At 45.0% G+C, this 13,371-nt stretch overlaps 1 protein-coding gene across 2 annotated transcripts; it reads right to left on the bottom strand.

The window, feature by feature from the left end:
- Window positions 1-3,357: 3,357 nt before the first annotated feature.
- LOC123085071 (uncharacterized) lies at window positions 3,358-13,371 on the bottom strand. 2 transcript variants are annotated; one of them, XM_044506644.1, is made up of 9 exons: window positions 13,325-13,371; window positions 11,289-11,374; window positions 8,941-11,193; window positions 8,730-8,851; window positions 6,487-8,148; window positions 6,255-6,303; window positions 5,927-6,165; window positions 5,710-5,814; window positions 3,358-4,316 (listed from the first exon to the last, which is right to left on the bottom strand). In XM_044506644.1, exons 3-9 carry the CDS (start codon window positions 11,146-11,148, stop codon window positions 4,088-4,090), a joined length of 4,614 nt encoding a protein of 1,537 aa, XP_044362579.1. In that variant the 5' UTR covers window positions 11,149-11,193; window positions 11,289-11,374; window positions 13,325-13,371; the 3' UTR covers window positions 3,358-4,087. The 2 variants fall into 2 exon arrangements, with proteins under 2 accessions (XP_044362579.1, XP_044362580.1); XM_044506645.1 differs by having other exon boundaries at window positions 11,309-11,374; window positions 13,325-13,350.

Genomic DNA, 13,371 nt, shown 5'->3' with positions numbered 1-13,371 from the left:
TCCAAAGAAATTAGTAACTGCTACTGCCACTAGTGTCAGCAGCAGAAAAGAACCATGACGGCCGGGCATGTATATCTAGCTAGCCCATCGCCTGCAGATTAGATGAACACCCTGCGCTCCCCACAAAAGTTGCTGATCTGACAAGGCAAAAACCAAAAGCAGCTTAATTACATGTGGCATTCCTATGCACAGAGATATGATAGGCGAAGAGATGCGTCACCTGATCCCCTCGCTCGAAACTGAAGACGGTCTCACGCCGGTGGCGGCAGAGCTCCGGCTTTCGGAGGAGCTGAGAATGCCATGGCAGATCGATAGATGGATGGAGGGGTGTAATGGGCAATACATTGCTTTCCCTTCCTCCCCACAGAGCATCTCTCCAAGGTTCCTTGCTTGGACACTATCCATGCGCTTTGTTAACCTTTTCTTTTTCCTACTTTTGCTTCTTTTGCTTTAGTATATGTAGATGCAAACGAGTTAGTTTAGTTAGAGGTGAAAACAAGAGGTACAAGATGCTATGCTGTGTACCCATGGCCCAAGCTACTGAACCATGGTTCAGCAAAAGCACCTCACAAAACCAAACTTACAAAAACATGCAAGGCAATTCAGCCTAGCAGGATTAGCACAATAGCATGCTGATGTAGCCATACAGAGTCTACTCCCGATGTTTACCAAACAGACATCGTTTCCAGCATCTGCTTCAGAATATGAAAAAGATTAGTCACCGGCCTCAGTGGTAATTGCACTTTAAATTTACAAGAACCCATTAGGGCTTCAAAATCGCTGGGATTTAAGATTACAACAGTTTACGAGTGCTTTACCCGGCGTTTGTTCATTCCATGAATTACTTTCAGGTTCAGCACTACATAACACAAGTAATCAACTGCTGATCACTAACAAGTAACAACAAAGGGGGAGGTCAGTTCGACTTGGACCTTGTCGGGGCCATAGAAAAACAGCTATCTGAGTGAGCAGTAGACTGCTTCCAGGTGACAGGCTCTGTTTCATCAAGCTCAACATTCAGACGGCAATCTTCAGTTTTACAGAGCAACAGCAACAATATGCTTCGGCATTAAAAAAACGAGAAGCAATAACAGAGAACAATCTCGCATATATATTCAACAAAAGCTCCATAGAGATATATTCATCGATTCGTGAGTAATACAAGATTTGCCCAAGGAACAAACAAAGTCATAGCAATTCGAGATTTACACAAAGAGAATCCAATCTGTTTTGCTCCTATTACAATTTACGAGATGTCAATATCCCAATGATCGCCGACGTCCACCGCGGCTGATCCGGCCAGTGCCGCTCCTCTGGTACGGATGGTGGCGGCAGCGCGCTGTAGACGTGAAGGACTCTGCTTCTGACGCCAGGGGCGATGGAGGCGGCGTGCTGGGCATGTAGTCCGGCGACTCGGCGCGCCTGGAAGGAGCTGACGTTGTGTAATATGGCGACGCGCACGACTCGGCGTCAGACACCACCAGGGGGGACGGAGGCGGTGTACTGGGCGTGTAATCCGGCGAAGAAGCGTGCCCGGGACCGGGAGGACTCAACGGAGTATAGTAAGGTGATGAGGCAGCGTGCTCTGACGGCGTCAGGGGCGTGTAGTCTGGGGACGCGCCGCGCGGAGGAGACGGCATCATGAAAGCGAGCCGAACAGGGCTCGACGATGTGTACTCCAGCGACGGCGAAGGGCTCGCCGGAGTGTAGTCGGGGCTCGCCGGAGTGTAGTCCGGGCTCGCCGGAGTGTAGTCAGGGCTCGCGGGAGCGTAGTCCGGGCTCGCCGGAGTGTAGTCAGGGCTCGATGGGGCGTACTCCTCGTAGTCGTAGTAGCCGGCAAAGGACGGGGCGCAGCACTCGCCGCCAAAGTCGAAGCCCAGGAAGAAGGGGCCGCGCTGGGACGCACCCGGGGTGTACGACGGCGGCGGGCAGAACCCGGATGCGAGCGCCATGGTCGCCGTCTGGAGTTGGCCGGCGGGATCTACAACTAGAGCGCGTCCGCGTACGTACGATGTGGAGAGAGGCGGAGGTGGAGGAAGACTGCGATCGAATCAGCCGGGGTGGGGGCATAATTAATATCGCCGTGATCGCGTGGCGGCCACGCCTCGAGTTCGTCCGGAGTCGGATTCGAAATGCCGAGCTTGGCGTCGACGCAACGCGGCGGTCGCTCACGCCTCCGAGTTCGCAACGCAGCGGGAACGAGCAATCCGTCTGAGTCTGTCACGCATTCAGTTCAAAACGCAACTCCGAAGACCCTTGTTCTTCATCTCCTTCATCCATTTTTTGTTTGTTCGAGTTGCAATTCGCGTGACTTGGGTGAGTGGAGGGGGGACATTTTCGAAAAAGAAAATAAAATAAATAAATAAAATGAACCGCTGAGATGTACTAGGTTCACAAATTCGGACTTGCGTTTGTGGCTTTGTGGTGGTGGATTGTCACTAGATGATTATTTCAGGAATACGGCTCAACGTTTTAGCCAGGAATGAAGTTGGTTCAGATGTGTCAAGTAGACAGGTTAGATCTTTTGTTCCTTCTATAGTTAGTTCCAGACTTGCAATTGCTTTAGTTACTTTCTCAGTGCATTATATCAAGATCTTGTACCCAAAAAAAAAAAGGGATCGCTACGCGTCGGCCAACGGATCATTTTAAAAGATCCGCCGCTTCGCGGGTCGTTAGATGCAGCACAATCTGGCGGTTGAACGTATTCCTCCACTTCGTAACAGATGTCTTGTTGCAGAAACATTTACAACAGAAATTGTGTTGCGTTTTTTTTGCAACATAAATTATGTTGCGGGACTTTTTCTGCTATATAGGTTGCGATTTTTTTCACAACAAAGTTCTGGTCGTAGATATTTCTTGCAACAAAGGTTTTGTTGTGGTTTTTTTTTCTGCAACAAAGCTGATGTTGCAAAAACTTGTCTAAGTTTGTTTGCAACACTGTTGTTGTTGCGAGATAAGGTAAACGTGTGTGAGTGTGCTTAAGGACGTGTGGATCAAGGTCGATCCAACGTTCGTGCGGGTGGCGGAACTCTCCGCGCCATCAACCGGCAGAGCATTAGCGTTTTCCAAAAAAAAGGTCTTGTATTCCCGTTGCCCTTTTTTTAAAAATGAGATAGAAATCCCCACCTGAATATGATTTCATTTCAAAAGGAGATTGATCGCCGGCCCCTGAGGGACAGAAGAAAAGGATAGGTGAGGTACTCTTCGAACGACCTACTCCTGGTTCAGCAAAAACCCATCCCAAAACCAAACTACAAAACATGTACAGCAACTAAGCCGAATAGGATCAGCAGCACTCTTCAGACATCTAATAGTAGCTGCAGACATCCTTGCCACGCCAACTTCTGCTTCAGAAAATGATAAACCGGCCTCGGTGATAATCGCACATTAAAATTTACAAGAACCCATTAGGGCTTTCAACATCGCAGGGATTTATATAAGACTACAACATTTTACAAGCGCTTCACCCGGCGTTTTTGTTCATTCCATGAATTGCTCTCAGCACTACATAACACAAGTAATCAACTGCTGACTAACAAGTAACAACAAAGGGGGAGAGGTCAGTTCGACTTGGACACCGCTAGCCAATTTGCATCCCATTCCTAAAGGAACAAAAGAACCCAGAGGACAAGGCTCTCGTTATTATTCACCCCTCTAAACTGCCAACACTCATTCTTCATCATCATGGATAAAAAGATGACAAGTAGCGGAAATTTCCACTAGATGTACTAAAGCTAGTAAGCATCGACTTCCCTAACGAATTGTGAAGCTAACGCCCTTCCTTCATCAGCAAAATGATGCGAGGCCCACGGCTTCTTTTTCCTTCATACTTTCAACAATATACAGGGACCTATACTTCATACAAGGGAGAAATAACAACAGCCCGCACTAAGTTTGATCGGCTGGACACATCCCTTGGCGTCTCTGTGGCATGTGCGACGGTTGGGATTTCCAAACCACCCCTGGATCTGACCGTTCTGTATAAACGCCATGCTTTGCAGGAGAAAAAGGAGCATTGGAAAACCACACTTGTAGCCAGAGAGGTGATCTGAGGAGAGGTTGAGGAACAATGCAAGAAATCGATGCACTAGAGTGCCAAACAGTGCACCTCTTCGGGAAGATTTCCTGGCACGGAGAAAGACATGACATGTCTATCAGGGAAAATTCTGCGAGAAACCATTTGTGAGCCAGACGAGGCCTCGACACCAGCTGCATGGTTCCGGCCATGGAATCTTCCCAGACGATTTACGATTGAAATCCTTTCCAAATCCTGGCACTCCAGATGCACATCTAGCATCGAAGCCCTCTTGCTCAAGCTGCAACGAGAGGGAAAACGGTGTTGAGAGAACTATCATCAATTAAACAGAGATAAGTCAACAACAAAGTAGTAAAATGGAATTGGTGTCATGAGTGAGAGTGCACAAGGAATTAAAGATCAACAAATGCAGTTAAGGTTTTCAGAAATGTGCCGCAACTGAAGTCTCTGCACATAGTAAACTGTTGGTTATTAGACTATTGCCAGGCATATGAAACATGCAAGTTGAAGAACAAATTCTTGAGAAAAATAGGGAAACAGTGTAACTTTATTTGAATAAATAAAATATCTAAGTGATATTCACTGTTCATTTTGTTATGACTAGTAAATGCGCACGTGCAACACACGTTAATATTTAGGCAATATATTAATTGCATGCGTATATCAGGTATGATATTATTTCTGAGTTAATCCTGTGATTAATGCAATATTTGGTATGAATTAATTGCACGTTAAACACGTTTAACGCTCGCCATTGGAGCAGTCTAGGTCGTTGGATTGACTTAGTTCGATGGTCGAGATCAGTTGGATCTGCCCCTTTGGGTCTTTTTATATTGGTATAGATTCAACATATCAACGACCATTCCTACCATATGATCAAAGTCAAAAAGAATTAGGGCCCTAGAGATATTTAAATATATCATCAACAACCAAGCCCAGGTTTAAAATGTTATGATGAAGTAGACGAACATTATTATTCTTCACATGAAAACGCAATATAAATGGAAGTTAAGATCTTAGCAAAAGTAAGTAAAAGAAAGGAAGAACCAAGCCAGCTAACATCTCATAAGCCCCTCAAAATTGACTGGTGTATCTAGCTGTCCAGAAGGCCCCAAATGTTTCCCTTCTGGCAATCTTTTATCTTTCTAGCACAGTGCATACAATTATTTTTACTACACAACTATTTACATGTACAAATATTCTAACATGCTCAGGGCTTCTTTGATTCAAAGGAATTTTATAGGATTTCTGGAGGATTGAAATCCTTAGGATTTTTTCCTATGTTGGTCCTTTGATTCATAGGATTGGATCCCATAGGAATTTTTCCTATGGAATCTTCTGTACTACATTTCATAGGAAATTTAACATCCACTCGAACCTCTTTTTACAATTCCTTTGTTTTTCCCGTGGCATCAAACAATCATTGCTAATTCTATAGGATTCAAATGGGCATGCCACTCCAACCCTACACTTTTCCTATTCCTATGTTTTCAAAATCCTACGAATCAAAGAGGCCCTCAGATGTTCTACCAAATTATGTTGGATATTTTTGTATGCACGCGCACACACCACACAGGAGCCCATAAATAAATGGAAAACAGCAATGTTGTTTTTAAACTAGCTAGCCAATAAGCAATGTGTGTGGGCGGGGTGGGGATGGAGGGTGCTCGTACCTCAGATAGTCGTTTTCCATTTTCTTGATTCTTCCAACAAAGACTTCCACAACCTTTGATAACTTGTCTTCCATTTGCTTGGCACTTGTTCTTTGTTCAGATGGGCTGATCAATGACAGTGTAATAATTAGCCTTTCAGCAATGAGGTTATAAAAGTAAATCTTACTTTCATGACCACAAGAGAATAAGCAAAAAAAAACAGTTTACAAAGACTTACTTATTTTCATTATCTGCAAGAGCGCGAGAGTTATCTGATGAGATGATGCATGTATCTCCTAGAGTGAACATTGCGATATTGTATGTAGCACTTTCATAAGCTGATACAGCTTGTGCTCTGAGAACTCTTGCTGGTATAGCAGGGAAAACTTCCTGAATCAACTTTGTGGTCATAATTAGCCTTTTGCGCGGTAAATAATTTACCGGGGCATCTTCCAGACTTTCTGGATCATCCTCGGACTGTTAAGAAATTTAATTGGTGTCAAATGAAAACCCTTTGAACCAATATGCAAGACGTAAAGTAGCTGAAATAGTATAGCAGTGCAAACCTTCTTAATTAATCTATTTGCTGCCCAAGCCCAATCCATCTCATTCGTGCTGTCCAGCAATTGAAGATGGTTACAATTGTTAGCAACATCAAGGCAACATAAGATAAACAACTCAACAAATAAATAACTGCAAGTCACATAAACTACTGGTGCTGACAGTAACAGTAAAGAGGACAGAAAATATGCTTCAACACTACTGCAAACTACTGCCCTGCAAGGGGAGAAAATTCACCTTGTCTTTCTCAACTTTTGAGTGCCTGCAGTGATTTTATGCCAAGAAACAAGAGCACGTTCTGTAAATTTGCGCTTCTTTGGCCTTGTCACCAAAGCTGTCTTCATATTAGGCACCAAAGGCCTGGCAGCTTGGCCGGCATCAGCTCTATCCTCGAGAGAGTTATTTTCCATGCACCAAGAAGCTTTTGGAACATTATATGGTGGAGTTGGGGTCTTCTGAGCATTAAACACAGAATGATTCTGACCATTTCTTTGGTTTCCATAATGTTCAAACCAAGAGGGTGCCATTTGAGGGTTTATCCCAGGTCTCTCACTTCTTTCAATCAAATTGGATGATGCATTTGTCCCAAGAGACTGAACTTGACTTTGATGATCATTACGCATGACCATACCATGAGAGAGAACTTCCCTAGAAGGGATCTGAGAAGGTATGCTTGTACTTCTCTCCTCATTGTTCCTTGGAGCAAAGCTTAGCATTTTCATGTCTGAAGGGAATGACCCTTGGACACTAGTACTGCCAATGTTATCTATGGACGACCTGAGTGAGTTAGTGGCTCCATGTGCAAACCTCTGAGCAGACTTCCAGTCAACTTGCGACGCGTCAGAACTAATCTCATTTGGTTTAAGCATCTTTCCAGTTTTATTGCCTGGATCAACATCCACATGACCCATTGCTTGCATTTGATGCAGAAGAGCAAAATTTGTCTGTTGGAGGTTTGAAGGTGTTGGATTTCCATGTAACCCAATGCCACTCATATTAGTACCAGTGTTGTGAGAAGTATTCATAACCTGAAAGTTAGCTGCAGGGCTCTCTCCCTGCCTAGGGTTCATGATACCTTGCTGACGCAATTGTGCCAAGGATGAAGCAGGAATGGCAAAGTTCCCGTCTGAAGAATGCTTCTGCAGGGTTTGATTCCCCCTGGGTACAGCAGCTCCAGTCGAATCAAAATTTGCCATCTCAGAAGAGGCTAACCCTGCATCACTGTCCAGAGCTTGTTTTGTCTCTTGATTATGTGAATTGGCAGAACTGGTGGCTACATCAGGTGGTGTTGAAGCCTTCTGTCCTTGGTCGTCTGCCTTTTGCGAACCCCATAAGTTGGGGTTGTTGGAAAACATCATAGACTGGAGAATATTGGGTGTTATCTTGTTAGATTGGGTACCGCCAGCTAGACGTTGCGCCGATATGTTTGTCCATACGTTCTTGAATACTGTTGCTGTGCTGTCTTGCTGAGGCATGGGTACAGAACCTGATCTTGCGTCTGGCACGGGATATTGCTGCCCGGAACTTAACTGGGGGAAATGTGCAGCTGGCTGTCCAGTACCACCCATTTCCGAAGAATGAAATGGTGTCGGCTGTGAGCTTGGATGAGCAGGTGACGAATAATTGGTGGCAGTGGAAGGTAGCTGGGCCTGGTGTTCTCCCCTTGCTGAGTGTTCAGGCTGCTTGCCATCAGCATTAGTGTGACTAGACCATAATTGATCTGAAGCTGGATGTCGCTGGGACGGTGGTGCTAGTCTTAATCCAAATCCTTGCAAAGAAGATTGATTAAGTTGCTGCTGAGTATTAGCAACATTATCAAGAGGACTGTTGGCCATGTCAGTAAGTGCATTGCTATCTGTTGAGTTGTCCACCTTATGAAGAAGTTGCAGCATATGTTGACTACATTAAACATACATATATATTTGTCAGTTATCATAAAGAACAACAAGCATAAATTGCTAGTGAAAACTGTTGGAAGGACTAATCATGACAAAAGATAATATCATGTGGTACAAAAAATGTTGACTATTACTGGAATAGATCAAAGCATTGTTGTCAGTGTCCCGATATGTATCTTAGAATCTTACGATACCCTTATCCTACCAGACCATTTCAGTACAATCATGATTCTCCAGACCATTTCAATACTTATAACAACTCTCCAGACTATTTCAATACTATAACGACTCTCCAGACCATTTCCATACATATATGATTCTGCAATACTGATATGATCCTACACTTCTGATACTATTTGGAAAAACTATACTGTCATTGGTAGCGTACAAGGATGTGGGCCTTCTTCGTTAGTGGTAGTCATACCTTGTCGAAACTAACCAGATATTATTCTACAAGTCGAGAGAAACAAGAGCACAAAATAAATTGCATAGGTAAAGCTTTAACACTTCAACGATGGGATATTTAGGATTTACTCAGGAATAACCTGGTTAGAGTAGTTACAAATGAAAAGGAGTAAGTACCTGTTCTGAACTGCTCTATTCTGAGACTGACCGGCATCAGATACTCCAAAGGGTGATGCACTGGAACTGTTAGTGACACCATGTCGAGATTTAAAGTGTTCATCCCCCACCAGCATTTTTTTCTAAAAATTAAGAAAGTAGCTTCATAAGTAATATTACAAGAGAACAAAATGAGTAAATAATAAAGCTTGTTTAAGCAAGATATCCATACCTCATTAACTGAAGCCATATTGGCAGCAACTTGGGAGTTCGTGATAAATCGTGGTTTCAGGTTATTTTGTCCCTGAAGTGACTGAGGCGGAAACTGATTGTTCGAAACTGGATTACCCGGAGAATGCCTAATGTTTCCCCCGGTGTTGTCCATAGCATGATTCTGCAACATGTAAGATCCCCCTGCTTGCTGACCTGATCCCAAATTTTGGGATTCTTTTGCAGCAAAGAAAGGATGCCTCCTGGCAGCATGGTCACTGTTCACATGCTGCCCAGGATTTAAAATGTTTCCTGGCCTTTCCATATGTATTGCATTTTGGTACTCCTGGTTGCAGTCATTTGGTCTTGGCTCAGCACTTCTTCTTAAAGATTCTGAGGTTTCTGAACCCCTACGTCCAATGTTATGGTTTACCCCACCATGCTCACCCGTTCGACCCATAACCATCTGATGCTGGTTCGGGTTTATTGTTGACATGCTTGATCCCATCATACTAACACCTTTACCATCAGAACTGTCCTTCTGCATTTGCGAAGTGCTTATATCAGGCTTCATCTGCTGAAGCCTGTGGACTGAATTTGCATTACCTCCACTTGACTTCCAAAAGTTTCCATCACTATTAAAGACATTTTGGGTACTGCTGATGTCTTGTCCAAGGGGGCTGTTGCTTTTCCAGTCATTCTGGCTATTGCTCGACTCTTGGTTGATATTGTTATCAACAGTGTTTTGTTGTGACATCCAAAATCCATGTGTACTTGATGGTGCACCAGTTGAGTGTGAGCTATTTCTTGGCGTTTCAGATTTCTGCTGAGCCCAATTGCCATTTGACAAATGCACCTGTTCTTGTCTCCCATATTCATCAGACTGCTTTTGCTTCAAGCTCTGCTGAATATACCCATTATTGGCTTCTGCAGTTGACTGATGATTGGTAACAGTTGCACGAGGAGATTCATGTGGTGTTTTGTCTCTTTGCTCGTACGGACTTCTTGTAGCATGCTGAAAACTGGTAAAATCTGGATTATTCATTGTTCCATCACCATAGCTAGATGCTGACGAGGGTCGTGCATTCTGTAGTCCACCGCTTAATGCAGCAAGCTTACTTTGGTCACGAGCTGGTAAAGTTGAGTTATTGGCAACTGTCTGTGTTTTCTGCAAACTGAGGCCACTCCATTCTTCCTTGGGATTATCTTTACTGGTTGAAGACTGTAATGTTTCCTGCATAAGGGCACTCCAGCTCCCACTCTGTAGAGATGGCAAAGTACCACCAAAGTTATCATTATCCAAAGAATTACCATGATCGTTGTCTCCCTTCAACAAAGCTCCCCAGTTGCTATCCTCATCATCCCCAAACAAGAACTTCTCCTCGGTAGGGTCAAGGCTAGCGCCACCACTTGCTGGCGCTACCTGCATTGTTGATTTCTCTTGCAGGCCCGCTTGGAGTTGGTTTGACCTACCATGAAAATCTTGGAGTTGAAAACCATGTCGTAGATGATTCACTGGAACAGGGCTGCCTGCCTTGTTATTATCACCTTGACTTTGTAACAGACTATTGCTTAAGAAGCCTCCCTTTCCTCGAAAATTCTGCATAGAACTGGAGGCACCTTTCTCCTGCGGACTAGGTTCATCCATTAACGAGCTAAATGGCCTTGATACCTTTTCAGGCTGATGAGTACTTGCCCTTGTCATTGCATTCTGGAGATCAGCAGGGATCCCTAAGAACTGGGGGTACTGGTTAACAGACCCGCCTCTGCTGGTAGCAGGTATTTGATAGAAGGACTGGTTCATTTGCTGTGTAGCTAACCCCATTGGTCGCATCGGTTGACTTTGAGTATTTGGAAATACCGAACCATTCATGAAATTGCCCATGGCAGGAGCACCACCATACTGCTCCCAGTTTGTGTTGCTACCTGTATTCACCATTTGTGAGTTGCCTGGCAACCTTGGGTCACCACTAGCAAAATTTTGTGGCCACGCATAAGCCGTGGCCTCATTGTTTGGCATTTCATTTGTTATCACCGGCAATTGATCAGCAGGTGCTGCTCTTGCTGGAGCTTGAAACTGTCCAAAAGAGGGCTGCATTCTGGCTCCATGATCAATCTGCTGGGCATTTTGCTGTCTCTGGAACTCCTGCAATTGCTTGTACATCATCTGTTGTTGCCACATCTGAAAATCACCATCACCCCCATGCTGTGTGTGGTGAAACTGTGACATTTCCGAAGTCCCTACGGGTCTAATGCCCGTGAAAGCGTGAACTGTCTGCAATTGGCAAATCCCAAAGTTTCATATCAAATGACAATACGACCAGATACGACTGCCTCCTAGTATGATGAATATGATTCCACTGAACTTACAGCATCCAAAGAAGGCTCACCCTGGACTGACAAGAATTTACTCAGGCTAAACGAATCTGTAGATGTCCCTTCTATTTATCTGCAGCCTGCCCATTTTGAAGAACGTTTACATAAGAACATTATTCAAAGATTCTACAGTAAATGAATCAGTACCAGTTCAGTATATTCCACAAGGACCACGCATTCATGATTCATGAGGACAACACTTTAAGCCTACTGAGGAAAATTCTTCAGCATCAAAAGCATGCAAAGTAATGGTGCATATGCCAACTACCTTGGCCAACCATATCTATTGTGGGGTTTGGAACTTATTCAAATTAAAGCCATAAACATGTTTTAACAGCGATAAGAAAATTAATCAAGGTTATCCTTTCAAGTCCCTAGAGCTGCAACTGAAAACAACCGGCGTAGATGCATTAGAATTAAGGGTACTCCCAATGCTTGTCTCTTAGCACAATATCAGACAAAATGCTGAGGTGGCACTTTATTTAAAGAAGAGAGAGAGAGGGAAGTTGTATGTTAGTGGAGATACGGCTCTTAGCTCGTTTCCCTATGCGGTGTACTCAATGCTCTGATCCAGTGTGGCTTATCTCCCTAGTTTTTACTCCGGAGGCCAAAAGGCCAGTGGAGCATGATATCGGACAAAATCATTCCCTTCTCTCCACAATTAGGCCACAAGGTTGAGATGCAAACATGGTCCTAAACCAATAAAATGTAATATGCGATGCAATGTGGTGATTATCTCTAAAAAAAATTCACTACCTATGATAACGCGTTAAGAGCCAACGAATTGGGAGCGCCCTAAGAAGCATGGTTGATTAATTAGTGAGGGTGGCTTAAATATGGGCATCCACAACCTCAAGTGTGCGCCCATGCCAGAAAAGAACAGTTTTGAAATAGACGGAGGTGCAATTTAAGCTTGAACTGTGAACTTGTTGCACTTTTGTTAGCTTGTGGGTGGCAAGTGAAGCCAATTAGCACAATGCAAGGGATAAAGGTTCAAAACAACTCAGGAACAAGTACGTGGCAATTATCCTACTTGAGCTCGTTATCTAGATGGTCGGCCACTAAAAGCAGGGTTATATCATGAGTGTCTGGCAAGAAATACTCTTAACTAGCACAGGCAAAACCACATCTTTCACCTCGCACGAAACACAACCATTATCCAAAACCGAAACACTAACACAGCACCACAATCTCTAATGAGAAACACTAGGACAAAGACAACATCATCTTGTTACAATCAACGGACAGTCAAATCTCACGGCAGACACCTCATGCCCCTCATACGGGGAGCAAATCAAGCAAACTAAGACAAAATGAAGTTACAATGTTTCGATGCTAGCACAAGAATCACTCCCATCTCCTCGCTAAAGCCTAAAAATCACATCTTTCTCCTACATACAACTTCCGAAGAGGGGTACAGCTGAACAAATCTTGAAAGATGCAAGAGAGACAAGAGAGAATCCGCCCGGACGCTGCCGCAGCCGCTCAGAGCTCGGAGCTCAGAGGGAGGGAGACAGGGGAAAGTAGGTCCGCGACAAAAAAAAATGAAGGGAACAGCAGAAACCAAGCGTCGCGCATCTGCTGGAGCATCCCCAAATCCCCCCACGTCTCCCTGCCCACTAGCAGACGCCCGAATCCCGGAGCACTGAGCAGAGGGCAGCTCAAGCTAAGCTCCAACCAACGCTCGACTACGAGCACGAGCCGAGGTGAGCTGAGCTCAAGCTCGAATCGACCCAAACCTCGGGCCCGTCGCGCGCAAATTACCCACCACGCGCCCCAGAAACCAGCAGCCTATCGAGCGCGGGAGGCCACGCGCCCCCGAGATCGACCGCCGGGGAGCTCCCAATTCGCCCACCGGCGCAGATCCCCCGAGAGAGAGGGAAAAAACCCTAAAACTCCCCCACCCGAAAATAATTCCCCCAGCTGCAGCGGCGACAGGGACCGCCCGATTCACGCGCGGCAGACGAGCGAGCAGCAGCCAGGAACGGAGAGGCCCCCGCGAATTCCGGGCCGATTCGTGCGAGACCTACCTCGATCGGCGCGGCGGCCGGGCGTGCGTGCGGATCGGATCGGCGCG

The sequence above is a fragment of the Triticum aestivum genome, chromosome 4A, assembly GCF_018294505.1.
Source record: "Triticum aestivum cultivar Chinese Spring chromosome 4A, IWGSC CS RefSeq v2.1, whole genome shotgun sequence".
Classification (NCBI taxonomy): Eukaryota; Viridiplantae; Streptophyta; class Magnoliopsida; order Poales; family Poaceae; genus Triticum; species Triticum aestivum.
This window is presented reverse-complemented; position numbering and strand designations above follow the sequence as displayed.